Source organism: Bufo bufo, chromosome 1, assembly GCF_905171765.1.
Source record: "Bufo bufo chromosome 1, aBufBuf1.1, whole genome shotgun sequence".
Taxonomy (NCBI): domain Eukaryota; kingdom Metazoa; phylum Chordata; class Amphibia; order Anura; family Bufonidae; genus Bufo; species Bufo bufo.
The window spans coordinates 236806998-236829812 of NC_053389.1; the positions used below are offsets into that span (position 1 = coordinate 236806998).

At 44.2% G+C, this 22815-nt stretch overlaps 1 protein-coding gene across 2 annotated transcripts in view; it reads left to right on the forward strand.

Annotated features, from left to right (window-relative positions):
• The window catches only part of LOC121005018 (branched-chain-amino-acid aminotransferase, cytosolic-like), a 143469-nt gene extending 120915 nt beyond the window's left edge, over positions 1-22554 (forward strand). For both annotated transcript variants that reach the window (XM_040437524.1, XM_040437515.1), the window contains exons 5-11: positions 14346-14465; positions 17169-17332; positions 17500-17642; positions 18998-19083; positions 19166-19306; positions 20781-20849; positions 21964-22554. In XM_040437524.1, the coding sequence (XP_040293458.1) occupies positions 14346-14465; positions 17169-17332; positions 17500-17642; positions 18998-19083; positions 19166-19306; positions 20781-20849; positions 21964-22011 (771 nt within the window). In that variant the 3' untranslated portion in view covers positions 22012-22554. The remainder of the gene's footprint in view (positions 1-14345; positions 14466-17168; positions 17333-17499; positions 17643-18997; positions 19084-19165; positions 19307-20780; positions 20850-21963) is intronic.
• Positions 22555-22815: the final 261 nt, after the last annotated feature.

The following is a 22815-nucleotide window of genomic DNA, read 5'->3' on the forward strand; positions in this document are numbered from 1 at the left end:
GGAGACAAGCGCAGCAAAACTAAATATTAGAACAGAGGACACACATGGTTCAACAAAACTAATTACATGATTGCGACAAATTACAAAAAGTGCACGCATATATATACACATAATAATAATACAATCACAGTACAATATAATAGCGGACACCATGTGACCCCTAAGAAATATAGTTCATGTTAAACAATGTATTTCATAAATCCTACAGTTATATACGCTCTCTCATGCATAATCAGTGGGAGATCACAAATCATTTGCATAATATCCATGGTATAAAGTGCTGAGTCAGTGCTTTCACATAAAGAGCCTAAGTAATATATATAATAAAGAAATATTAATAAAGCTAATAAAAGTGATATGTAGAGAAAATCAAAAGTGAAAAACATAGTGTTTTGTATGCCTTGTGTGTTACCATTATGTTTGTGTTTCCACCATAGGATTGAGGGAGGTTATTTTGTAGGGATTTGATTGTATATCCGCTCATGCATTGCTCTCTCTGTGGGACACTACCACATGCATACATAGATATTGTTATATTTCTATTGTACCATCTTTGGGGTTTGCCCCATGTAAATGTTGTTTTTAAACCTCTATATTCTAAATAAATTGCATATTTCTTTGAGGTGCGGCCATTGTATGGTATTTCTTTGTCTGGTTTTGTTCATATCCAAGTAAAGAGATCAGCAATGATTAAAGTTAAAGTTACTGATTACAGTTTATAAATGTACTCCTGTGAGCGTCGGGGAGGGGGATCTGTGGATGGCACTGTTTAGGGGAGGGGGATCTGTAGATGCCACTGTTTAGGGGGGGATCTGGGGATGTCACTGTTTAGGGGGGAGATCTGTGGATGGCACTGTTTAGGGGAGGGGGATCTGTGGATGGCACTGTTTAGGGGAGGGGGATCTGTGAATGGCACTGTTTAGGGGGGGATCTGTGGATGGCACTGTTTGGGGGAGGGGGATCTGTGGATGGCACTGTTTAGGGGAGGGGGATCTGTGGATGGCACTGTTTAGGGGACGGGGATCTGTGGATGGCACTGTTTAGGGGGGATCTGTGGATGGCACTGTTTAGGGGAGGGGGATCTGTGGATGGCACTGTTTAGGGGAGGGGGATCTGTGGATGGCACTGTTTAGGGGACGGGGATCTGTGGATGGCACTGTTTAGGGGGGATCTGTGGATGGCACTGTTTAGGGGAGGGGAATCTGTGGATGGCACTGTTTAGGGGAGGGGAATCTGTGGATGGCACTGTTTAGGGGAGGGGGATCTGTGGATGGCACTGTTTAGAGGGGGATCTGTGGATGGCACATAGGAAGGGGTGGGGTTTAGAGAGGAAGGGGTTTGGCCTTGCCAGGAAGGGGTGGGTCAAATTTATATTAGGGGGTGCCCGAGTTTAGTCTCGCCTAGGGCAGCACAAAACCAAGATACACCACTGGCCTCTCCCTATACACCCAAGCATTCTGCTAGCATTTCCTGCTGCTCTATGACATTGTCTGCCTACCTTTAAGTCTTCTAAAATAATGACCCCTAAATCCCTTTCCTCAGATACTGAGGTTAGGACTGTATCACTGATTTTATATTCTGCTCTTGGGTTTTTACGCCCCAGGTGCATTATCTTGCACTTATCAACATTAAATTTTAGTGGCCAGATTTTTGACCATTCCTCTAGTTTTCCTAAATCCTTTTCCATTTGGTGTATCCCTCCAGGAACATCAACCCTGTTACAAATCTTTGTGTCATCAGCAAAAAGACACACCTTACCATCGAGGCCTTCTGCAATTTCGCTGATAAAGATATTAAACAATATGGGTCCCAGAACAGATCCCTGAGGTACCCCACTGGTAACAAGACTATGGTCTGAATATACTCCATTGACTACAACCCTCTGTTGTCTGTCCCTCAGCCACTGCCTAATCCATTCAACAATATGGGAGTCCAAGCACAAAGACTGCAATTTATTGATAAGTCTTCTATGTGGGACAGTATCAAAAGCCTTACTAAAGTCTAGATAAGCGATGTCTACTGCACCTCCGCTATCTATTATTTTAGTCACCCAATCAAAAAAATCTATAAGATTAGTTTGACATGATCTGTCACGGTGGGCGTGCACTCAGAATAACAGAAAACCTACCAACCAGGCTCTGGGCGAGAGACAGGGGAAGGGTCACCTCCTAGCTAATCCCTGACCTCTTTCCCTGCACTGCTCAGCCCACCTGCAGACCTTTAAGGTAGGTATGAGGTGTCCCCGTGCCTGGGCTGACAAAACCCTAACTTCCCTGAGATGGTGAAGAGGGGAAATAGGAGCAGCCTGCTCGCACAGAACCTGGATGGAAAAGATGACACAAAATAATTAAATCACACTTATCTCTCTGAGCTGGAACAGACAGAGAACCTTCCTTCCTAGCTCCCAAGACCACAATGATTTGTATAATCCGCTCAGATCACTGGGCTGGTGAGCCCTTTAAACTAATGACCCCACCCAGTGCACCTGATGAGAGGCGGATCCAGCACGGCTCCAAAACAAACACTAAACTCGTGCTGCAATACTGGCCGACCTCCGCACATCGTCAGAGTGGGGCATGACATGATCTCCCTGAAGTAAACCCATGCTGTTTTTCATCTTTCAATCCATGGAATTTTAGATGTTCCACAATCCTCTCCTTAAGTATGGTTTCCATTAATTTACCGACTATTGATGTCAGGCTTACTGGTCTATAGTTGCCCGATTCCTCCCTACTACCTTTCTTGTGAATGGGCACAACATTTGCTAATTTCCAATCTTTTGGGACGACTCCTGTTACCAGTGATTGGTTAAATATATCTGTTAATGGTTTTGCTAGTTCACCGCTAAGCTCTTTTAATAGCTTTGGGTGTATCCCATCAGGCCCCTGTGACTTATTTGTATTAATTTTAGACAGCTGACTAAGAACCTCTTCCTCTGTAAAGACACATGCATCAAAAGATTCATTAGTCTTCCTTCCTAACTGAGGTCCGTTTCCTTAATTTTCCTTTGTAAAAACTAAACAAAAGTATTCATTGAGGCAGTCAGCTAGTTCTTTATCTTCTTCCATATACCTTCCTTCTTTTGTTTTTAATTTGGTAATTCCTTGTTTTAGTTTCCTTCTTTCATTTATGTATCTGAAGAATGTCTTATCTTTTTTTTTCACTGACTGAGCTAATTTCTCTTCTGCCTATGCTTTAGAAGCTCTTATAACTTGCTTGGCCTCTCTCTGCCTAATCTTATAAATTTGCCTGTCATCCTCATTTTGTTTTGTTTTTATAATTACTAAATGCTATCTTTTTTTTTATTTTTTATGTTTTATTGAAAAAGAGTAACAAGGCATGTTTGTGGTACATTCATGTAAACATAATACAGTGTTATACTACAGATCAGAGCAAGTTGAATGAGGATAATACATACTCAAGTAATTCAATGAAGAGAAGGTACATCATTTTCATTGCATATACATTGAAAATACAATAAACTGAGTTGTACAAAAGTATTGCATGAGACTTTGAATGTTTCAATCCTAACAAGAGCCAATAGAAACATCTGATCTCACTGAAGTTGTTGAATGTGATTCGCACCATAGATCCCATACTTTCTGGAATTTATCAGGACATTTTCTGTTCACATATATCACCTTTTCAAAGGGAATTACCTGATTGACCAGCCTTTTCCATATCCCCAATGTTGGTAGATCTTCCGCCATCCATTTGAGAGCAATAACTTTGCGGGCTAAGAATAAAGTTTCACTTAAAAATATCTTGTTATACTGGGTCCAGCCATCATTATCCAGGATACCTAATAAACATAACTTAGGGCCTAATGGAATAGGGCCTAAGCCCAGTGATGAAAGTACCCCAAGTACCGTTTGCCAATATGACTTAATGTGCGCACATTCCCACATCATATGCCAGAAATCTGCATTATTATGAGAGCATCTCAAACAGTTGGGTTGGGGAATTCTCCCCATCTTGTGTAGCCTAGTGGGGGGTTAAATAGCTGCGGTGTAACATAAATAGCTGGATTAACCTGTTGTTAATCGAGGGAGATACATTAGTGACCGCTTCCAGCGCCTCTGTCCAATCCTCCGCCGAGAGATGTGGAATGTTCCTTCTCCATCTGGCCTCAGCTAATATGGGTTGTGCTGACATGTGATTCTCCAAAAGATGAGTGTAGAGTACAGATACTATGCCTCTAGGTCCCTGCGATTTAATGACTCCAATAAGGGGATAAGAGGAGATGGCCTTATTTCCGTCCCTAAATTGTTCCTGAAGGGCGTGCCTGATCTGTAGGTATTTAAAAAATTGGGTGCGTGCTATCCCATATCGTTCTTGGATTTGAGAGAAGGAGCGTAAGACGCCTTCGTTATATAAATCCTGCAGAGTTACAATCCCGGATGCTGCCCAAACGTGTGTTCCCTCTATCCCTTGTAAATGGGGGAATAAAGGGTTATCCCATAAAGGTATGGTGTCGGCCCAATCCTGATATTGCCTCAATTTAGCTTGTTGTGCTAACCTGTGTACCTGCAGCAGTTGTCTCGACAAAGATCCGACCCTCTCAAGTACTGGCCACAAGTTGGATATGTCCAAATGTTGTTGTAAATAGTATTCCATGTTCTGCAGGGGCTCCCCATTAACCAGCCAAGAACCTCAGTTGTCCTGCCAAAAAATACAAGTGAAAATTTGGTAGCGACGCTCCACCTTGCACTTTGGATCTCTGCAATGTATTCAGAGCGAGTTTGTGTCTGGCTCTACCCCAAATAAATTGAACCATTAGGGAGTGAAGGCGATCCAGGAAGTTCCGTGGTATTGGGATGCAACCCTTTAGGCATCAGGATCATTTTGATTAAATTGATCCTGCCCATGATGGACAGAGGAAGGGTTTTCCACACCTTGAATTTGGTAAACCTCGGGCCAATATTTAAAGTGGTCTACCACTCTAAGGTTATGGTAAACGTCAGGCCAATCAGATCGCCATAGCCGCATCAGGGCCGACTTAGCCCAATTAATGTGTAACCCAGAGAAGTGTCCAAATTGCTCTATGATTGAGATCGCTTGTGGCAAGGAAGTGTCCATATCATTCATATACAGTATGAGATCATCTGCATATAGGCCTACTCTGTCCTCTCTTCCCCCTATCCCAACCCCTCTAAATGTCGAGTCTTGATGAATACGTAAGGCCAGATGTTCAATGGCAATTGCAAATAACAGGGGGGAGAGAGGACAACCCTGCCTCGTGCTCCTCTGCAGAGAAAAGGAGGAGGAGGCCGTGCCGTTAATTAGAATACTGGCTCTTGGATTTTTATAAATTATCCGAATCCATTGTGAGAACCTAGGACCGAAGCCAAATTTCCCCAGTGCTCTCATCAGGTATGGCCACTCCAGAGAATCAAAGGCTTTGGCCGTATCTAATGAAGCCATTGCCCACTGTCTCCCATAGTGGGTTCCAATTTGGGCTATGATTTGCGCTCTGCGTATGTTATTAGAGGTTGATCTTCCTGGTATGAATCCAGTTTGATCGCAATGAATTATGCTAGTTATTATTTTGATTAACCTATTGGCCAAGATCTTAGTCAGGATTTTGTAATCCAAGTTTAGTAAAGATATTGGCCGATAGGAGGCACAATCTATCGGATCCTTGTCCGGTTTAAGAATCACTACTATGGACGCTTCATATAAGGAGTCTGGAAGTTTACCTATACGCCACGCTTCCTTGAACATCTCTCTCAATTGAGGCCCGAGGATGTCCACATACCTGGAGTATACCTCCAATGGCAGCCCGTCAGGACCTGGAGACTTCCCATTCACCAAGCCGTCAATTGCATTTTGTATCTCTTCTAGAGTTATATCTTCCTCCATTAGGTTTCTGTCCTCCATTGAGAGTGTTGGACAAGTTATCTCATCTAAATAGTTCTCAAGTTCCATCTCCGAGTATGAAACTCGTATTTGATATAACTCTCGATAGAAGTCAGCAAAGCTCGCTACTATATCCGGGACAGATTCCTTGACTTCTCCATCCAGGGCCTGAATACGTAAAACCGGTGGGGCAAAGGTATTTCTATGTACTATGTGAGCCAATAGTCTCCCTGCCTTATCTCCTATCTCAAAGGCCTGCTGTTTGTAGAAAAATAGCTTACGGTTACCCTTTTCATGTAAGTGGACTAAATACATTCTTCCCTTCAGTAACCAGTCCTGTCTATTTGTCTCAGATGGATCTAACACAAATCTAGCTTCAGCTTCCCTAACGCAAGCATTAAGAGAATCCTCTTTTTTCCTGGTGTCTTTCTTAATATAAGAAATTGATGATTTAAGGCATCCCCTCAAATATGCCTTCATCGCTTCCCATATAAGGAGAGCATTCGTGTCAGCGTCATGCACCTCTAGAAAAACCTGTAATTGGTCCTGGACTCTATCCTGTTCTTTTAATAGGGTAAGCCAAAACGGATGTATTCTCGTTTTCAAACAAGGGTTTAACCCTTGTAAGACATTGAACTGCGCAATTAGGGGTGCATGGTCAGATACACTTTGAGGGCCATGAGAGAGAGTAGACAGTTCCAAGTAAGCATCAGGGGATCCAAATATGTAGTCAATCCTGGACAACGCTCCATGAGAAGGAGTAAAGCAAGAATATTCTATTACATCCGTTTTTCCCTCCAGAAATCTAACCATCCTACCTCTCCAGTCCAAGCCGCCAACAAAGTAGGGGGGCTGTGAGCCGGAGAAGCCGGATGGGCACAAAAGCGGTCCCTCCGTGAGTCCATGACCATATTAATGTCCCCTACACATAATAGTTTTACTTGTGGGTATTGAGCTGCAAATATGGTTGCAGTTTGCAGAATTGTTAGAGCAGCAGGAGGGGGACAGTAAATGTCCAGGATCACAAATGGAGTACCATTCACATGTGCGTAAACAAAAACGTATCTACCCTCTGGATCACTCTCAATCGTGTGTAGCTCCCATCTAACAGAGTGGTTGATTAGCAGACACTCCCCTGGAATGTGAGGTACCGTACGAGTGATATGCACATTGAACCCATGACTTCTGGAGTCTACCGGCTGTATCAGTTGTTAAGTGGGTCTCCTGCAAACTGAGTATGTGAGGAGCATACCTGTGGACATGTGTAAAAACAGACATTCTTTTACCCGTGTCTCCTAGCCCTCTCACATTCCAGGACATTAAAACTAAGGTGGCCATAGTATTTGTACCTCATATCTCAATACGAGTCTACACTTCTGCTGCAATATCGAATAGCCTCCTTCCATCGAATCACCCCACATATTCACAGTTCTGCCTGTAGTTAATGATCTACCACATAATGCCCGAACAGAGTATACAAACTTGAGGCAAAACAAAACATGCCATAAACGAATACTGCAATAAAGTGCATATTGCCCAATGTGGGAAAGTGACTTCCCTGTGGCTACAGCGTCAGGGACCTGCATATTGCAAGGTGGTAGATAAACTATGCAGGTATCTGATCAGCTCCCACGAATATTGTATAGCATACTGACATACAGGGAGTGCAGAATTATAAGGCAAGTTGTATTTTTGAGGATTAATTTTATTATTGAACAACAACCATGTTCTCAATGAACCCAAAAAACTCATTAATATCAAAGCTGAATATTTTTGGAAGTAGTTTTTAGTTTGTTTTTAGTTTTAGCTATTTTAGGGGGATATCTGTGTGTGCAGGTGACTATTACTGTGCATAATTATTAGGCAACTTAACAAAAAACAAATATATACCCATTTCAATTATTTATTTTTACCAGTGAAACCAATATAACATGTCAACATTCACAAATATACATTTCTGACATTCAAAAACAAATCAGTGACCAATATAGCCACCTTTCTTTGCAAGGACACTCAAAAGCCTGCCATCCATGGATTCTGTCAGTGTTTTGATCTGTTCACCATCAACATTGCGTGCAGCAGCAACCACAGCCTCCCAGACACTGTTCAGAGAGGTGTACTGTTTTCCCTCCTTGTAAATCTCACATTTGATGATGGACCACAGGTTCTCAATGGGGTTCAGATCAGGTGAACAAGGAGGCCATGTCATTAGATTTTCTTCTTTTATACCCTTTCTTGCCAGCCACGCTGTGGAGTACTTGGACGCGTGTGATGGAGCATTGTCCTGCATGAAAATCATGTTTTTCTTGAAGGATGCAGACTTCTTCCTGTACCACTGCTTGAAGAAGGTGTCTTCCAGAAACTGGCAGTAGGACTGGGAGTTGAGCTTGACTCCATCCTCAACCCGAAAAGGCCCCACAAGCTCATCTTTGATGATACCAGCCCAAACCAGTACTCCACCTCCACCTTGCTGGCATCTGAGTCGGACTGGAGCTCTCTGCCCTTTACCAATCCAGCCCACGGGCCCATCCATCTGGCCCATCAAGACTCACTCTCATTTCATCAGTCCATAAAACCTTAGAAAAATCAGTCTTGACGTTTCAGCTTGTGTGTCTTGTTCAGTGGTGGTCGTCTTTCAGCCTTTCTTACCTTGGCCATGTCTCTGAGTATTGCACACCTTGTGCTTTTGGGCACTCCAGTGATGTTGCAGCTCTGAAATATGGCCAAACTGGTGGCAAGTGGTATCTTGGCAGCTGCACGCTTGACTTTTCTCAGTTCATGGGCAGTTATTTTGCGCCTTGGTTTTTCCACACGCTTCTTGCGACCCTGTTGACTATTTTGAATGAAACGCTTGATTGTTCGATGATCACGCTTCAGAAGCTTTGCAATTTTAAGAGTGCTGCATCTCTCTGCAAGATATCTCACTATTTTTGACTTTTCTGAGCCTGTCAAGTCCTTCTTTTGACCCATTTTGCCAAAGGAAAGGAAGTTGCCTAATAATTATGCACACCTAATATAGGGTGTTGATGTCATTAGACCACACCCCTTCTCATTACAGAGATGCACATCACCTAATATGCTTAATTGGTAGTAGGCTTTCGAGCCTATACAGCTTGGAGTAAGACAACATGCATAAAGAGGATGATGTGGTCAAAATACTCATTTGCCTAATAATTCTGCATTCCCTGTATAACTAATGACGTACATTAGGGATCGACCGATATTATCGGCCGATATTCAGGATTTTGACCGTTATCGGCATCTATTTTGCCGATATACCGATAACATATTGGGAACACAGAACACGCTGCTCTCAGCGCTCTCTGTGTTCCCTCCGCAGCACAGGGGAGAAGGAAGCAGTGTCTCCCTCCCCCTGTGCTGCTGCTGCCGCCAATGAGAGAAGAGTGGATAAGAGGAGGGGAGGGGCTGTGGCCACCGCTCCACCAATGAAGATAAGTCTTTCATTAATTCATATACAGGAGGCGGGAGCTGGCTGCAGAATCACATAGCCGGCTCCCGACCTCTATGAGCGGTAGCTGCGGTCCGCGGTAGTTAACCCCTTAGGTGCCACGGATCGCAGCTACAGCTCATAGAGGTCGGGAGCCGGCTATGTGATTCTGCAGCCAGCTCCCGCCTCCTGTATATGAATTAATGAAAGACTTATCTTCATTGGTGGCGCAGTGCGCCCCCCCCCCCCCAAGCCCCCCAGTATCCCAGTATTAATCATTGGTGGCGCAGTGCGCCCCCCACCCCCATCCCAATAGTAAAAACATTGGTGGCGCAGTGCGCCCCCCATCCCAATAGTAAAAACATTGGTGGTGCAGTGCGCCCCCCAGTATTAATCATTGGTGGCAGTGGCCACAGGATCCCCTCCTCCTCCGATCGGAGCCCCAGCTGTGTAATCCTGGGGCTCCGATCGGTTACCATGGCAGCCAGGACGCTATTGAAGCCCTGGCTGCCATGTTCAGCTCCATGCTGCTGTGTTCACAGAGCACAGAGCAGCAGGGACAGTGTGAGGTCCTATTCACCCTGATAGATCTCTATCAGGGTGAATAGGACAAGGGTTCTAGTCCCTAAGGGGGCTAAAAGTTAGTAAAAAAAAAAAAAAACACAAAAATATTAAGTATAAATGAAAAAGATTTACAAAAAAAAAAAAACACACGTTAACAATAAACATATTAATTTTCAGCAGATTTGTGTAGGAAAAAAATTTTTTTTCTCAAAAATAAAAATACCCAGAATATCGGTATAAATTATCGGCTATCGGCCTGAAAGTTCACAAAATATCGGTATCGGCCCTAAAAAATCAATATCGGTCGATCCCTAACGTACATACATAACAGTAAAACTCACTCTGGGGTGGCAGTTCGCAATCATTACAAAGTCCAAAACTGAACATTTTCGCATAGTGTAAGTAACTATTCTCCACCGCCAGATATCAGTAAGTCCCGTTGATAGAGTCCCCAAGTAATAAGAAAAAGAAAGAGGTATTAATGCCATACCGCTTCTCGAGATGGCGCTACCCTGCGCGATTTCCTGACGACCCAATCATCCGCTTCCTTGGGGTCAGTGAAGAAGTGCGATTTTTCTCCATCTACCTGTCACGGCTGAGGATGGGGGAAACCCTCAGCCGTGTGCCGAAGGATGATGGTCGCTGCTCGGCCAGGACAACAGGATTAGGGAGCAGGTCACCTCCTACAGCGTCCCTAACCTGACCCTAACTCCTATCTGCATGGGCCGACCTTGAAGGTAGGAGGACCCATGCGCAGGAACCTCGGATCCCTACTCGCCCTCCGCCGGTCCCTAGGCTAGGAGTCAGAGTAAGGCTACTTTCACACGAGCGTTCGGAGCGGATCCGTCTGATGTTTCATCAGACGGATCCGCTCCGATAATGCAGACGTTTGCATCCGTTCAGAACGGATCCGTCTGCATTAAAACTTAGAAAATTTTCTAAGTGTGAAAGTAGCCTGAGCGGATCCGTTCAGACTTTACATTGTAAGTCAATGGGGGAACGGATCCGCTTGAAGATTGAGCCATATGGTGTCATCTTCAAGCGGATCCGTCCCCATTGACTTACATTGTAAGTCTGGACGGATCCGCTCGCCTCCGCACGGCCAGGCGGACACCCGAACGCTGCAAGCAGCGTTCAGGTGTCCGCTCACTGAGCGGAGCGGAGGCTGAGCGCTGGCAGGCAGATGCATTCTCAATGGATCCGCCTCCATTGAGAATGCATTGCGGCCGGGCGGCTGCGTTCAGGACCGTTCGTGAGCTCCTTCAAACGGAGCTCACGAGCGGACACCTGAACGCTAGTGTGAAACTAGCCTAAGACATCCTGTTCCTTCTGGATCCAGAGGAACAGGAGTCTCACTGGCCAAGCTGCAAGCAAGGGGAAACAAATGCAACCTATGGCAATGGCAGGTACTTGTCACAAACATAGCAGAGACCTACCACAGACAACCAAGCCTGGAACCCATGTGGATGTACTGCCCACAGACAGCAGGACTCAGCACACCAACACACAACACACGGGAACCCAGGACCACAGGTGCAATAAAGAAACATAAAACCAAACACATCTTCCAGACACCAAAGGACATATATTTAGCTTATGACCAGAAGGTTGGCCCCCACTGGCAGTTGGTAAGTAACCAGGAGGATGTCTACAGCCAGCATGGCTGAAACACCCTCTCTGGTTACTGCCTACAACTGAGGCTTTATAGGGCCAAGAGGCCACACCCAACAATCAGACACACCCCGTGACTCACACACACTGAAAGGGAGTTAACCCTTCCAAAACCACAGAAGGGAAAACATAACTTAAAGGGGAAGTGTCTAAACAACAAACACACTGTGGCTGTTGACGCAGGCAACGACATGGGTGGCAAGCGTGTCCTGGGAGTCAGCCCGAAGGCCGGGACACTGCCACCACATGTACATAATACCACCAAACGTTGCCACGGACAGCCACAGTGCAGGGAAAATGTCAGTGCACACCAAACATAAACAGAGTGCACACAGACATACAACGTGCATAACATACACACACACACCTAACATAGAGGTTGCTAGGTGCAACCGCATGCACAACATAGCAAGCTGCCATAATACAGCTCAGAGTGCTATGCTGCCACATACATACCGTTGCCAGCGGCAACCACAGGTGAGGCAAATACCACAGCCCTCACCTGTGATTGACAATAAAACTAAACCGCTGACAACCGCATGCGGTTGAGGAGTCACGGTCATAGCCATGGCCGTGACACTACCACCCACAGCCTGGCGGGGTATGCCATGGAATAAGGTAAGTTCATGTCCCGAAGCCTTCTCTTGACAGAAGCAAAGGTCGCCCTTTTCTTCTGAAGCTCGGCGGAGAAATCAGGAAACAAGGACACCTTGGCATTTTCGTGCATGATGGTCTGCTTCCTCCTCGCCTGTATAAGGATAAGGTCACGATCTTTCCAATTCAACATGCGTGCTAGCAGCGGCTTAGGTGGAGCTCCAGGTGGTGGTGGACGAGCTGGAACCCCGTGGGCTCTCTCCACTGCGTACGCCATGGAAAAGGCTGCCTCTGGAAAGGTAGATTTGAACCAGGTTTGAACCAAGTGGCAGAATCTGGCCCTTCTGTTCGCTCCGGTAGGACCAAAATACGCACATTATTCCTCCTGGCCCTGTTTTCCAAATCATCACACTTTTGCCTCCATAAGGAGACTGAATCTTCCAGGGCATGGATCTTGGCAGGTATGGGACGAGTGAGATCCTCCAATTCTGAGATCCTCTCCTCCGCTCCCTTCACCCGCTCTCTGAGTTGCTGGACGTCTTGTCTAAGTAGGCCTACATCCACACGTACCTTGTCAATCTTGGTAGTGAGGGAAGTTTGACAGGCCAGGATCGCTGAATAGGGTTGTTCATGCGCCTCTTTCGGTGAAAGTTCTGGCGTATCTAGTTCATCACTGACCGCTTGTTGAGCCGCCTGGCCGCGAGTATGTTGAGTACGGGGCGTACTAGTTGTTGCAGCGCCATGTTGGATGTCTTGGCGCGCAAACTCTTTCAGGCGGTCAGCCACTGCTTGAGCCTTGCTGGGACCCATCGTTAGGTTCTGTAAGTTCTCGTAGCGTCACTCGTCTTTTCTATTGTAAGATTGACCGTGTCAGTGCTCAGGATTGATCAGGATACAAAACAGGAGCCGGAGCTCAGATCAGATGCGGCCGCTCATGTTGGCAGTTAGCCACGCCCCCTTATCTTTTTGTTTTGTTTTTAATGATTTTGGCCACTTCTGCTGAGTACCACAGTGGTCTCTTCCTTTTTTTGCTTTTCCTGACAAGCCTAATGCAATTATCTGTTGCCTTCAATAGTGCCACTTTTAAGTAGTCCCATTTCTCCTGGACTCCATTGAAACTGTTCCAATCTGATAGGGACTAGTATACCACTAATCTAATTTTAAAAAAGTCAGTTTTTCTAAAATCTAAAACTTTTGTTTTTGTGTGGTGTGACTCAGTCACTGTACTTATAGTAAACCACACTGATTGGTGATCACTAGATCCCAAGCTTTCCCCTACAGTAATATCAGATACCAAATTCCCATTTGTGAATACTAAATCTAAAATGGCCTCCTTCCAGGTTTGCTCCTCAACTACTTGCTGTAGAGATAATCCCAGTAGGGAATTTAGAATATCTGTACTCCTGGCAGAACTAGCTATTTTGGTTTTCCAGTTTACATCATAAAGATTAAAGTCTCACATAATGATAACTTCCCCTTTCAATGTCATTTTAGCTATTTCCTCAACTAGTAGATCATCTAATTCTTTGATTTGGCTAGGTGGTCTATATATCACACCTACACGAGTTACCTTATGATTATCAAGCTGCAAGGTAACCCAAACTGACTCTAAATTGGTCTCGCTAACTTGTATTAAATTAGATTTTATGCTATCTTTCACATACAGGGCCACCCCTCCCCCTTTCTTGCCTTCTCCGTCTTTCCTATATAGAGAGAACCCTGGTATTTGTAAATGCAAAGACAAATGAATAAAATGTTGATTTGATGTTTGGTCTGTTGTTTGTGTGGCACATAAAATGAGTGCTTGTCGGCAGCATATTGCCTGGGGAAATAGAGATTGTGCTGCTGACAGTTAATCTGTACGAGGACGAACAATCACAGTAGCGATCATTCAACCCCATACAGGGGGGATGATCTACTGTATGTAAATACAGCTGAATGAGCCGGCAACAATCAGGAAGCAAATAGTTCATTCCCTGTTTATCGGTCTATGTAACCTTTGTCTTGGTCTGGCACCAGGATGCTGCATCATCAGTTTCGGCCCTGACAGGGTGGTGCCGCGTCACAAAAGCTGGTTTGTCCTATTATACAACAGGGGCATGGTCTGAGGAAAAGGAGCATATAAATGCCCTGACGGTACTTCATAAAAGTTGACAAGTGTGTTATGGAATTTGTGGACTTTTAATTCTACTGGTGTTTTTTTTTACAGCTTTTTGATACGAAGGAACTCTTGGAATGCATCAAGAAGCTGATAGATGTGGATAGAGAATGGGTTCCAAAATCCACGGAAGCTAGCCTCTATATCCGGCCCGTCTTCATGGGAACTGAGGTGAGCTGCAGTATTATTGCTAAAGGGGTTCCAATGAACGAAATTTTGTGTTTCATCTCAATGCCCTTACACAGATATATTTGACATCTATACTTTGATGTCAAATTTTAAAGTTTTACCTGTGTTCTGTTCCCCTGGCCCTGAGACCAGTAGTTATGGTTCTTGACACATAGGAAAGAGCTTTCTCACCTCTGTACTGAGACCAAGGCGTCATCTCATCATTTGACTAAAGGGGTTTGGCTTTGTTGTAACTTAACCAAGGCGAACGTTACATGACTCTGTATGATCTCTAAGACGGGCTATCAAGTTGTGATATCTGTCCTCACAACCACTTAGCAGTTGTATTGTGCTGCTTACAGGCAGTAGGCTGGCTGGTCTTGGTTACAGGCCTGACTATACAGGCCTTGGCAGCCTCCAGGATGCATGTACTAGATGGTTTCTTTCTACCCCCTAGCTCCAGCATCATCTCCTCTGAAATACTCAGCTGCACTGTGGCCCTGTCTATGCCCTGAGGTGGACTACCATTTGCTATCTAGCTACACGCAGGGTTATTGCTGTTTCCAGCAGCAGTTTCCCAACTCTCTGTCTCTTGCTTCTGAATGTGTGACCTAAACTTATTTTCCAACCATGTTCTCTCACTGTGCTTCCTATTGCTTAAAGGGTTGTGGAAAATGTTCAAGTTATCTCCTATCCACAGGATTACAGCGCTTGGCTATTTCCAGCAGTCTTATAGTGAATGAACGGAGCTGCAGTGCAGCAGCCTGCTGCTCCATTATACAGTGCAGTACATATTAAATCACATTAGTGCAGTATATCCGCAGTATCTTCATTGTGGTTTATCAACCATGTCCATCACATCATGCTCAAGTCATATGACTCCCCCCGAGTGGCTATATACCATCCCAGACTGTGTCATTTCCCCTCATTAGACAGCCATGTCCAGTGAGTACCTTCTCTTTCGGTACCCCGGCTGGCATTTCCCTACACTAAAAGTCCCACCTAGCACATATGTATTACATTACATAAATAAGATGGCATATCAGCATCATTGTAAGTTCAGCTAGGTGGAGTGGGCACCACAAAAAGGTCAACGATAACCCATAGCAACAATATAACTTAAAGAGGTGGTGCACTTCATTATAATCCTCTACCCAAATAGACATGTAAGTAGAAAAATGGCATCTATTAAGAGGTCTTTAAAGATGGCACCCGCTCGTAAGTGCAGCGGGCGCCATAGTAGTCCGGTTCTTCCTGTTTTAAACAGCAAACACCAGGGGCTAATGTTTGCTATTGACGATACTATCGATTGCAGACATTTTATCCCTCAGATGCTGTGGTCATATGTGCCCCCGACATCTGGGAGCTCCCAGTCCTGCAACGGCTTCCACGAGCGGGGGAGCTGGGTAGCATGTTTTGCAGCTCGGTCCTCTTGAATGATCCGAGGTTGCCGCAGATAGGTTCCGTTGGAGACCCTCCATACAAACATAGTGTAATTGTCATAAACTCCAATGGTAATGCATTAGGGTCTATGAGAGAAGCAATCTAATGATTGCTTGTTCAAGTTGCCTATGAGAACTTTTAACAAGTGTAAAAAAAATGTTTTAAAAAATATTAAAAAAGTAAAAAAAAAAATGTAAAAATTCAAATCACCTCCCTTTCTCCAAAATAATATATATTTTTTTTAAAAAAAGGCATCGCTGCTTGGTAAAACGCCTGTACTATAAAATATAAAAATGGAAAAAATGAAAAAAAGGCTGATTCGCCGTTTTTTGGTTGCTTCCAAAAAATGACCCCTGTACACATAACTACAGAAAAGTTATAGGGTTTAGGATATGGCTATGAAAAAAAATATATTTTTTAAAGCTTTTTATTTTTTTCAGTATTAAAACACACAAAAAACTATAGAAATGTGGTATCGCAGTACTGACCTGGAGAATGAAGGTAACAGGTCAGTTTTATCACATAGGGAGCGCCATATAAAGTCCATAAAAGTCTGGCAGCATCGCGTTTGTTTCCAATTCCTCCCCATTTTTACATTTTTTCCCCAGGTTTCCACTACATCGCATGCATCATATCCAATATTAGTGTCCCACCAAAAAAAGTGTATGAAAAATATTATATGTGAACGAGGGGGGGGGGAGACAGATAATGTGTGAATATAAAGATGGAGGGTGCTATTATATGTGAACGAGGGGGAGGAGACAGATAATGTGTAAATATAAAGATGGCGGGTGCTATTATATGTGAAGGAGGGGGAGGAGACAGATAATGTGTAAATATAAAGATGGCGAGTGCTATTCTATGTGAACGAGGGGGAGAAGACAGATGAGTAAATATAAAGATGGCGAGTGCTATTCTATGTGAACGAGGGGGAGGAGACAGATAAAATATAAGATGGCGGGTGCTATTACATGTGAACGAGGGGGAAGAGACAGATAATATGTAAATATAAAGATGGCGAGTGCTATTATATGTGAACGAGGGGGAGGAGACAGATAATGAGTAAATATAAAGATGGCGAGTGCTATTACATGTGAACGAGGGGGAGGGGACAGATCCGGTGAATGTGTAAATATAAAGATGGCGGCTGCCTATTTATGTGAACGAGGGGGAGGGGACAGGTACAGCAGACATTCTTGTTACTAGTGAATCTGCGATACTTTGTGTCTCTCGTATTCACAATGTCTCCTCTCATTTGCCCAGGCCTCTCTGGGAGTTAAGAGATCTTCCAAGGCTTTACTGTACGTCATTCTGAGCCCAGTTGGACCTTACTTTTCCAGTGGAGCTTTTAATCCAATCTCGTTATGGGCAGACCCCAAATATATCCGAGCCTGGAAAGGTGGAACCGGCGACTGCAAAATCGGAGGGTAAGGCTTTTTATTTTGAGAATTGTGCAACTGCATGTGAATGCCTCAATATACAACAGTGTCACCAGTGGTATAGCAGCAAGGCTTGTGGAAAGGTATACTGTTGGGGAATTTGTTAAAGGGCTCGCCGCGGGGACCCCAGGCAAATAACATGTTGTCTTTCTTAGGAATTATGGAAACTCCCTCTTTGCTCAGTACGAGGCACAAGATTACGGTTGTCAGCAGGTTCTCTGGCTGTACGGTGAAGATCAGCAAATCACAGAAGTTGGCACAATGAATCTCTTCCTCTTCTGGACAAATGAAAATGGCGGTAGGAAAATAATACCCTATTGGTAAAGGGATTGTGTCACCTGGACATTTAAAGTATATTTGTCACCTAAATATTCTGCCCAGTTGTAAGGGTATCATGCTACAAAAATGGCTCTGTCCTCCTGTTAGCCAAAATGGCACAAAAAATATTGTGGACACATGGGAGGAGTGCTTCATGAATAGAGAAGACCCCTAACTATAAGCTGGATTCTTTGATCGCTTCTAATAGCTAAACTGCAATTATTTTTTTTGCACAATTTGGACTAATAGATTCGACTTGGTGGTCCCTATAATAGGCTTTCTTTAAATTGTGCAGCATGTTTGGGTGACAGATACACGCTAAGGGTCCATTCACACGTCCGCAAAATGGGTCCTTATCCGTTCCCAATTTTGCGGAACGGGTGTGGACCCATTCATTTTAAATGGGGCCGCAAAAGATGCGGACAGCACACCGTGTGCTGTCTGCATACGCACTTCCGTTCCGCGGCCCCGCAAAAAAATAGAACATGTCCTATTCTTGTCCACAGCCACGGACAAGAATAGGCATTTCTATCATAGTGCCAGTCATGTGCGGGCCGCAAAATGCGGAACGCACATGGCCGGTGTTTGTGTTTTGTGGATCCGCAATTTGCGGACCACAAAACAGTTGCGGACGTGTGAATGGACGTGTGAATAAGTTTCACAGCAGGTCACAAAAAGAGATGCTTGAATTGTCAACTATGATTGTAAAGGTATGCTGACATCTAGTGGTCACTGTGAACGCTGCAGAATATCACAATTCATATCACGGGAATATAAATAAAAAACACCCAGTCAGAATATATTTTTATTTGCATAATTAAAAAGAAAAAAAAAAGATTACAGGGATCCTGAAAAGGGCAGGTTGAAGTTCACGGCAGATTCTCCATCTTCAACTCAGGAACAGATGGCTGCTGACTGCAGTTGACAAATGACTTTTCAAATCCAATTTTCAGCTTAGATTTCATTCTCCTTCAGGGAAACCATTATCTTTTTTTTGCCATGTTTTGGACTCCTCATCTAATGAGAATTGGCTTCAGGGTTTATGTTCCACAGCAATGTCATAGTTATATGAGATGGTTATATGGAAACGAATCAACAATCATATAGAATCTATAACAACTGTAACTCTATATAATGTTAGAAAGTAGAATATAATCATTACAGCTTCCATAGATTGCCACCCCTCTTCCCCAGACGTCTGAAGGTGCCTCCTTATGTAATGAGACCTGTAATAATGACCATACTGCTTGTCATCAGTCTTTCCTATAATTACAAGGCGCTGGCAATTTAAGACGACCATTTTTTTTTTAAAGAAGACAAATCTTTATTTTACAGATCAGGAATTGGTGACTCCACCACTAGATGGCATCATTCTCCCAGGTGTCACCAGGCGCAGTATTTTAGATCTGGCTCTTAAATGGGTATGTACAAATTGTCTTCTGGTGTCTGGCACTTCACAGAAAATGAGACTCTTTAGCAACTAAGTAAAATATCTGTCCGTAGCGGGAGTTTAAGGTGTCCGAACGACATATAACTATGGTGGATCTATTGAAAGCCCTGAAGGAGGATCGTGTCAAGGAGATGTTCGGTTCCGGAACGGCTTGCGTTGTGTGCCCAGTTGGAAAGATACTGTACAAGAACGAGGTAAGAGCAAGCTGCTCTGAAATCTTTGCCAAAAATAGATTACCGTATTTTTCGGACTTTAAGACGCAGCAGACTATAAGACGCACCTAGGATTTGGATGAGGAAGATAAGAAATAAAATATTTTCCATCAGACCTCAGAGCAGGCCCCCAAATCAGATCCCCATTCTTCATCAGACCTCAGATCAGACCCTCATCAGACCCCCAAAACAGACCCAAATTCTTCATCAGAACTCATACCAGACCCCAAAAGCAGACCCCCAAGCTCGATCAGCCTCAGATCAGACCCCCCAACCTCCATAAGCCTGTCATCAGACCCCCCAGCCTCCATCAGCCTCAGATCAGCCCCCCATCAGACTCAGATCATAACCCCATAAGACTCTGATCAGACCCAATCAGCCTCAAATCAGACCCCCCAGCCTAAATCAGCTTCAGATCGGACCACCCAGCCCCCATCAGCCTCAGATCAGACCCACATCAGACTCAGACGAGACCCCATATTAGACGCTATCAGCCTCAGAGTGCACCCCCAGCCCTCATCAGCCTCAGATCGGACCCCCTAGCCCCCATCAGACCTCAGATCAGATGTTACAAAAATAATAAATATACTTACCTAGCTTGCTCTGAACAGCACAGCAGATCCAGAACACACTTCTTCACTGCTTCTTCTGGGTCACGCTGGGTACTGGGACCTGACGGCGCACAGCATCAGGTCATAGTGTGCGCCTACATGCACTACTTCCTGACACTGTGCGCGGCCTGGACAAAATGCACAGCAGGACCCGGAAGAACACCAGGGAAGGTGAGTACAGCCAGCACAGCGCTTCCCTCACGTTCCCATGCCTCCCACATGCTAATGACTTCTTCCATAATGGAAGCAGTCATTAGCAGTCATACTATAAAACACACTGCCACTTCTCCCCCATTTTTAGGGGAAAAGTGTGTCTTATAGTCTGAGAAATACAGTATAATTCACTTTTATTGTATTTATGGTACTCATTCAGTCCTGTGTTGCCTTTGACTTTATGTTTGTGGTTGTCTGTTTCAATCTTCTCCCAGGTGACAGTTCTGCAGACTGCAGCAGGGTTTTCACTTAGAACTCCCCTGTATTTTGCTGCTGCCATTTACTCCTGTACCAAAGTGCTAGTCATAACAGAGGAGCCCCATGATGTTGCCACAATCTAGTTTCAAAGGGAGCAGGGTGTTTTTGGTATTGTGAGGTGTTTCCATTTTCTCTATGAAAACTGCATCTGGCTCTGGGCCATAGTAGTTGGTACTTGTTCAGAATTGTGATAGAATTGTTTCTTTGTGGCCTTCTCCACTGCAGCCCCTCATGTATGGTCATTTTTTGGTGGACAGCCAGTACTTGACTGATTTACAGCTCTGTCATATTGATCTTTACACACCTGGAAATTTCTAGAAGAAAAGCTAAATGTTATTTCTTATGTATTGTTGACATCTGTTATGTTTTAATAGAACTTGGAAATCCCAACCATGGGGAATAAACTGGCTGGCCGCATCTTGAAGGAGCTGACCGATATCCAGGTGAGGGGACCCAAATGTTATCACTTTAGCAGAGTGACATCTAGTCACTGCCAGCCCAAGATCAGCAGAAATTCTTCTCCTGAAATACTCTATACTGCTGCAACCCCTGCTCCTTCTACTGTGTGGATCTTAAATTGTGATCTTCTACTTGTCTCCGTTTCTCCATCTCTTCACATCATGTCATTGCACATGTCCTAACTAAAATCACATGAATAGACAAGTGTGCTGCTGGGTCCAAGACCAGGTAACTGCAAGTCTGAGTCAATTCTTTAAAGGCAATCTATCACCAGTTTTATGGTCTCCTAACCAAGGGCAACATAAACCACTGACAGGTCTCCTTAGCAAAATGCTGGGTCACTCTCTTTAATTGACCCAGCCGTTCTGCTAAACTCTTGTGCTAAACAGCTCCTGCGCATGCTGATGAGGCCCCATATTCATGAGCTCATGGTTCTCCCCGCCCACCTGCTGCTGATTCATATGGGGAAAAAAAACTGTCAATCAGAGGCAGGTGGGCGGGGAGAGCTGTGAGCTCATGAATATGGGGACTCATTGGCATGTGCTGGAGCTCTTAGAACCTAGCAGCATAAAACTGGCAACAGATTCCCTTCAAGGGGTTTTCCCAAAGTTTGATACTGAAGGCCTATCCTTAGGATAGGTCATCAATATCTCATTGGCAGGGATCAGACTCCCGACAAATCCACCGATTAGTTGTTTGAAAATTCTGCGGCACTGCTCACAGCTTACCAAGTAGAGTGCCATACATTGTGGCTGTGCTTGGTATTTGCTTGAGCTGCACATAGTCCATAGGGATCAGTGAACATAATGTCACTGGCCTAGGAGGAGACTTTGGCGATCACTGGATGGCTGCAGGCTCTTTAAACAGCTGAGTGACCGAGGAAAGGATCATAGGACTCCAAATAGTTGGTGAGAACTTGTGCGTTTATTCACTTATGTCCATATAAATGCCTGTCCTGATGATAGACCATCAATATTGAACCCCTTTAAGTACTTAGATCACTGTACAAGACTGGCACACTCCCCTGAAATACTCTGCTCTGCTGTTTTATATTACAGTATTGATAAAAAAAAATCTATGTTTTTTTTTATGTTTCAGTATGGAAGGACACCAAGTGAGTGGGAGGTGCTCGTGGAGGATTCCTAACACGTCACTCAGGGTGTGAGGCGGAGATCCACCCCAGTCTGGAGTCTCCGATCTTAATAGTTGATGTTTATTGGTTAGAAATCCCATTCTCAGAATCTGTGATGTGAAATGTCACAATATGTCGCTATCCCTGTGTGCCAAACGGTGACCTTGCAGATCATCTCTCCTGCACTTCTTCTAGCACAAGATGACATTCTTGGTCGACGCTTGTTTTTTAAAATCTGGTGAATCAGGAATTTTACTGAACACCTGGAAACTATGATCCCATTATGCTGGGGCCAAAGAAGGGGAGATTTATCAAAACTGGTGTAAAGGAAAACTGAAAAATGATAAGGTTGAATCTGGTTGGTTGCTATGGGTAATTAAGCCAGTTTTCCTTTACACCAGTTTTCCTTTACACCAGTTTTGTTACATCTTCCCATTGAGTTTTTTAATTTAACTGCAAAGAACGTGCAAGCAGCTTAACAATTTTATCTGTAACAAAAATTTAAAGGCTTTGACATCTTTGGGGGACTTTTGCATTGCATCTTACTCATTTCAGGTTACAAACCATTTCTTTAGGTCTTTATTAAAAAATTCAGCAGTTTTTGTGATACATGCAGTTAAAAATCATTCTATTTGCAGACTGTTGCTCCAGAGTTCTGTCAGCTGACGGCCTATGTGATGCCTTATGTCCTGATCTTCTTACCTCATAAACACTCATTAAAGCCGTATTCTTACCAGTTTGATAACAGTTTAGCTATAATAAGTGTTTATAAGGTTAGGAGATCCGAGATAAGGCTTCAGCTGACTGAACTCAGGACG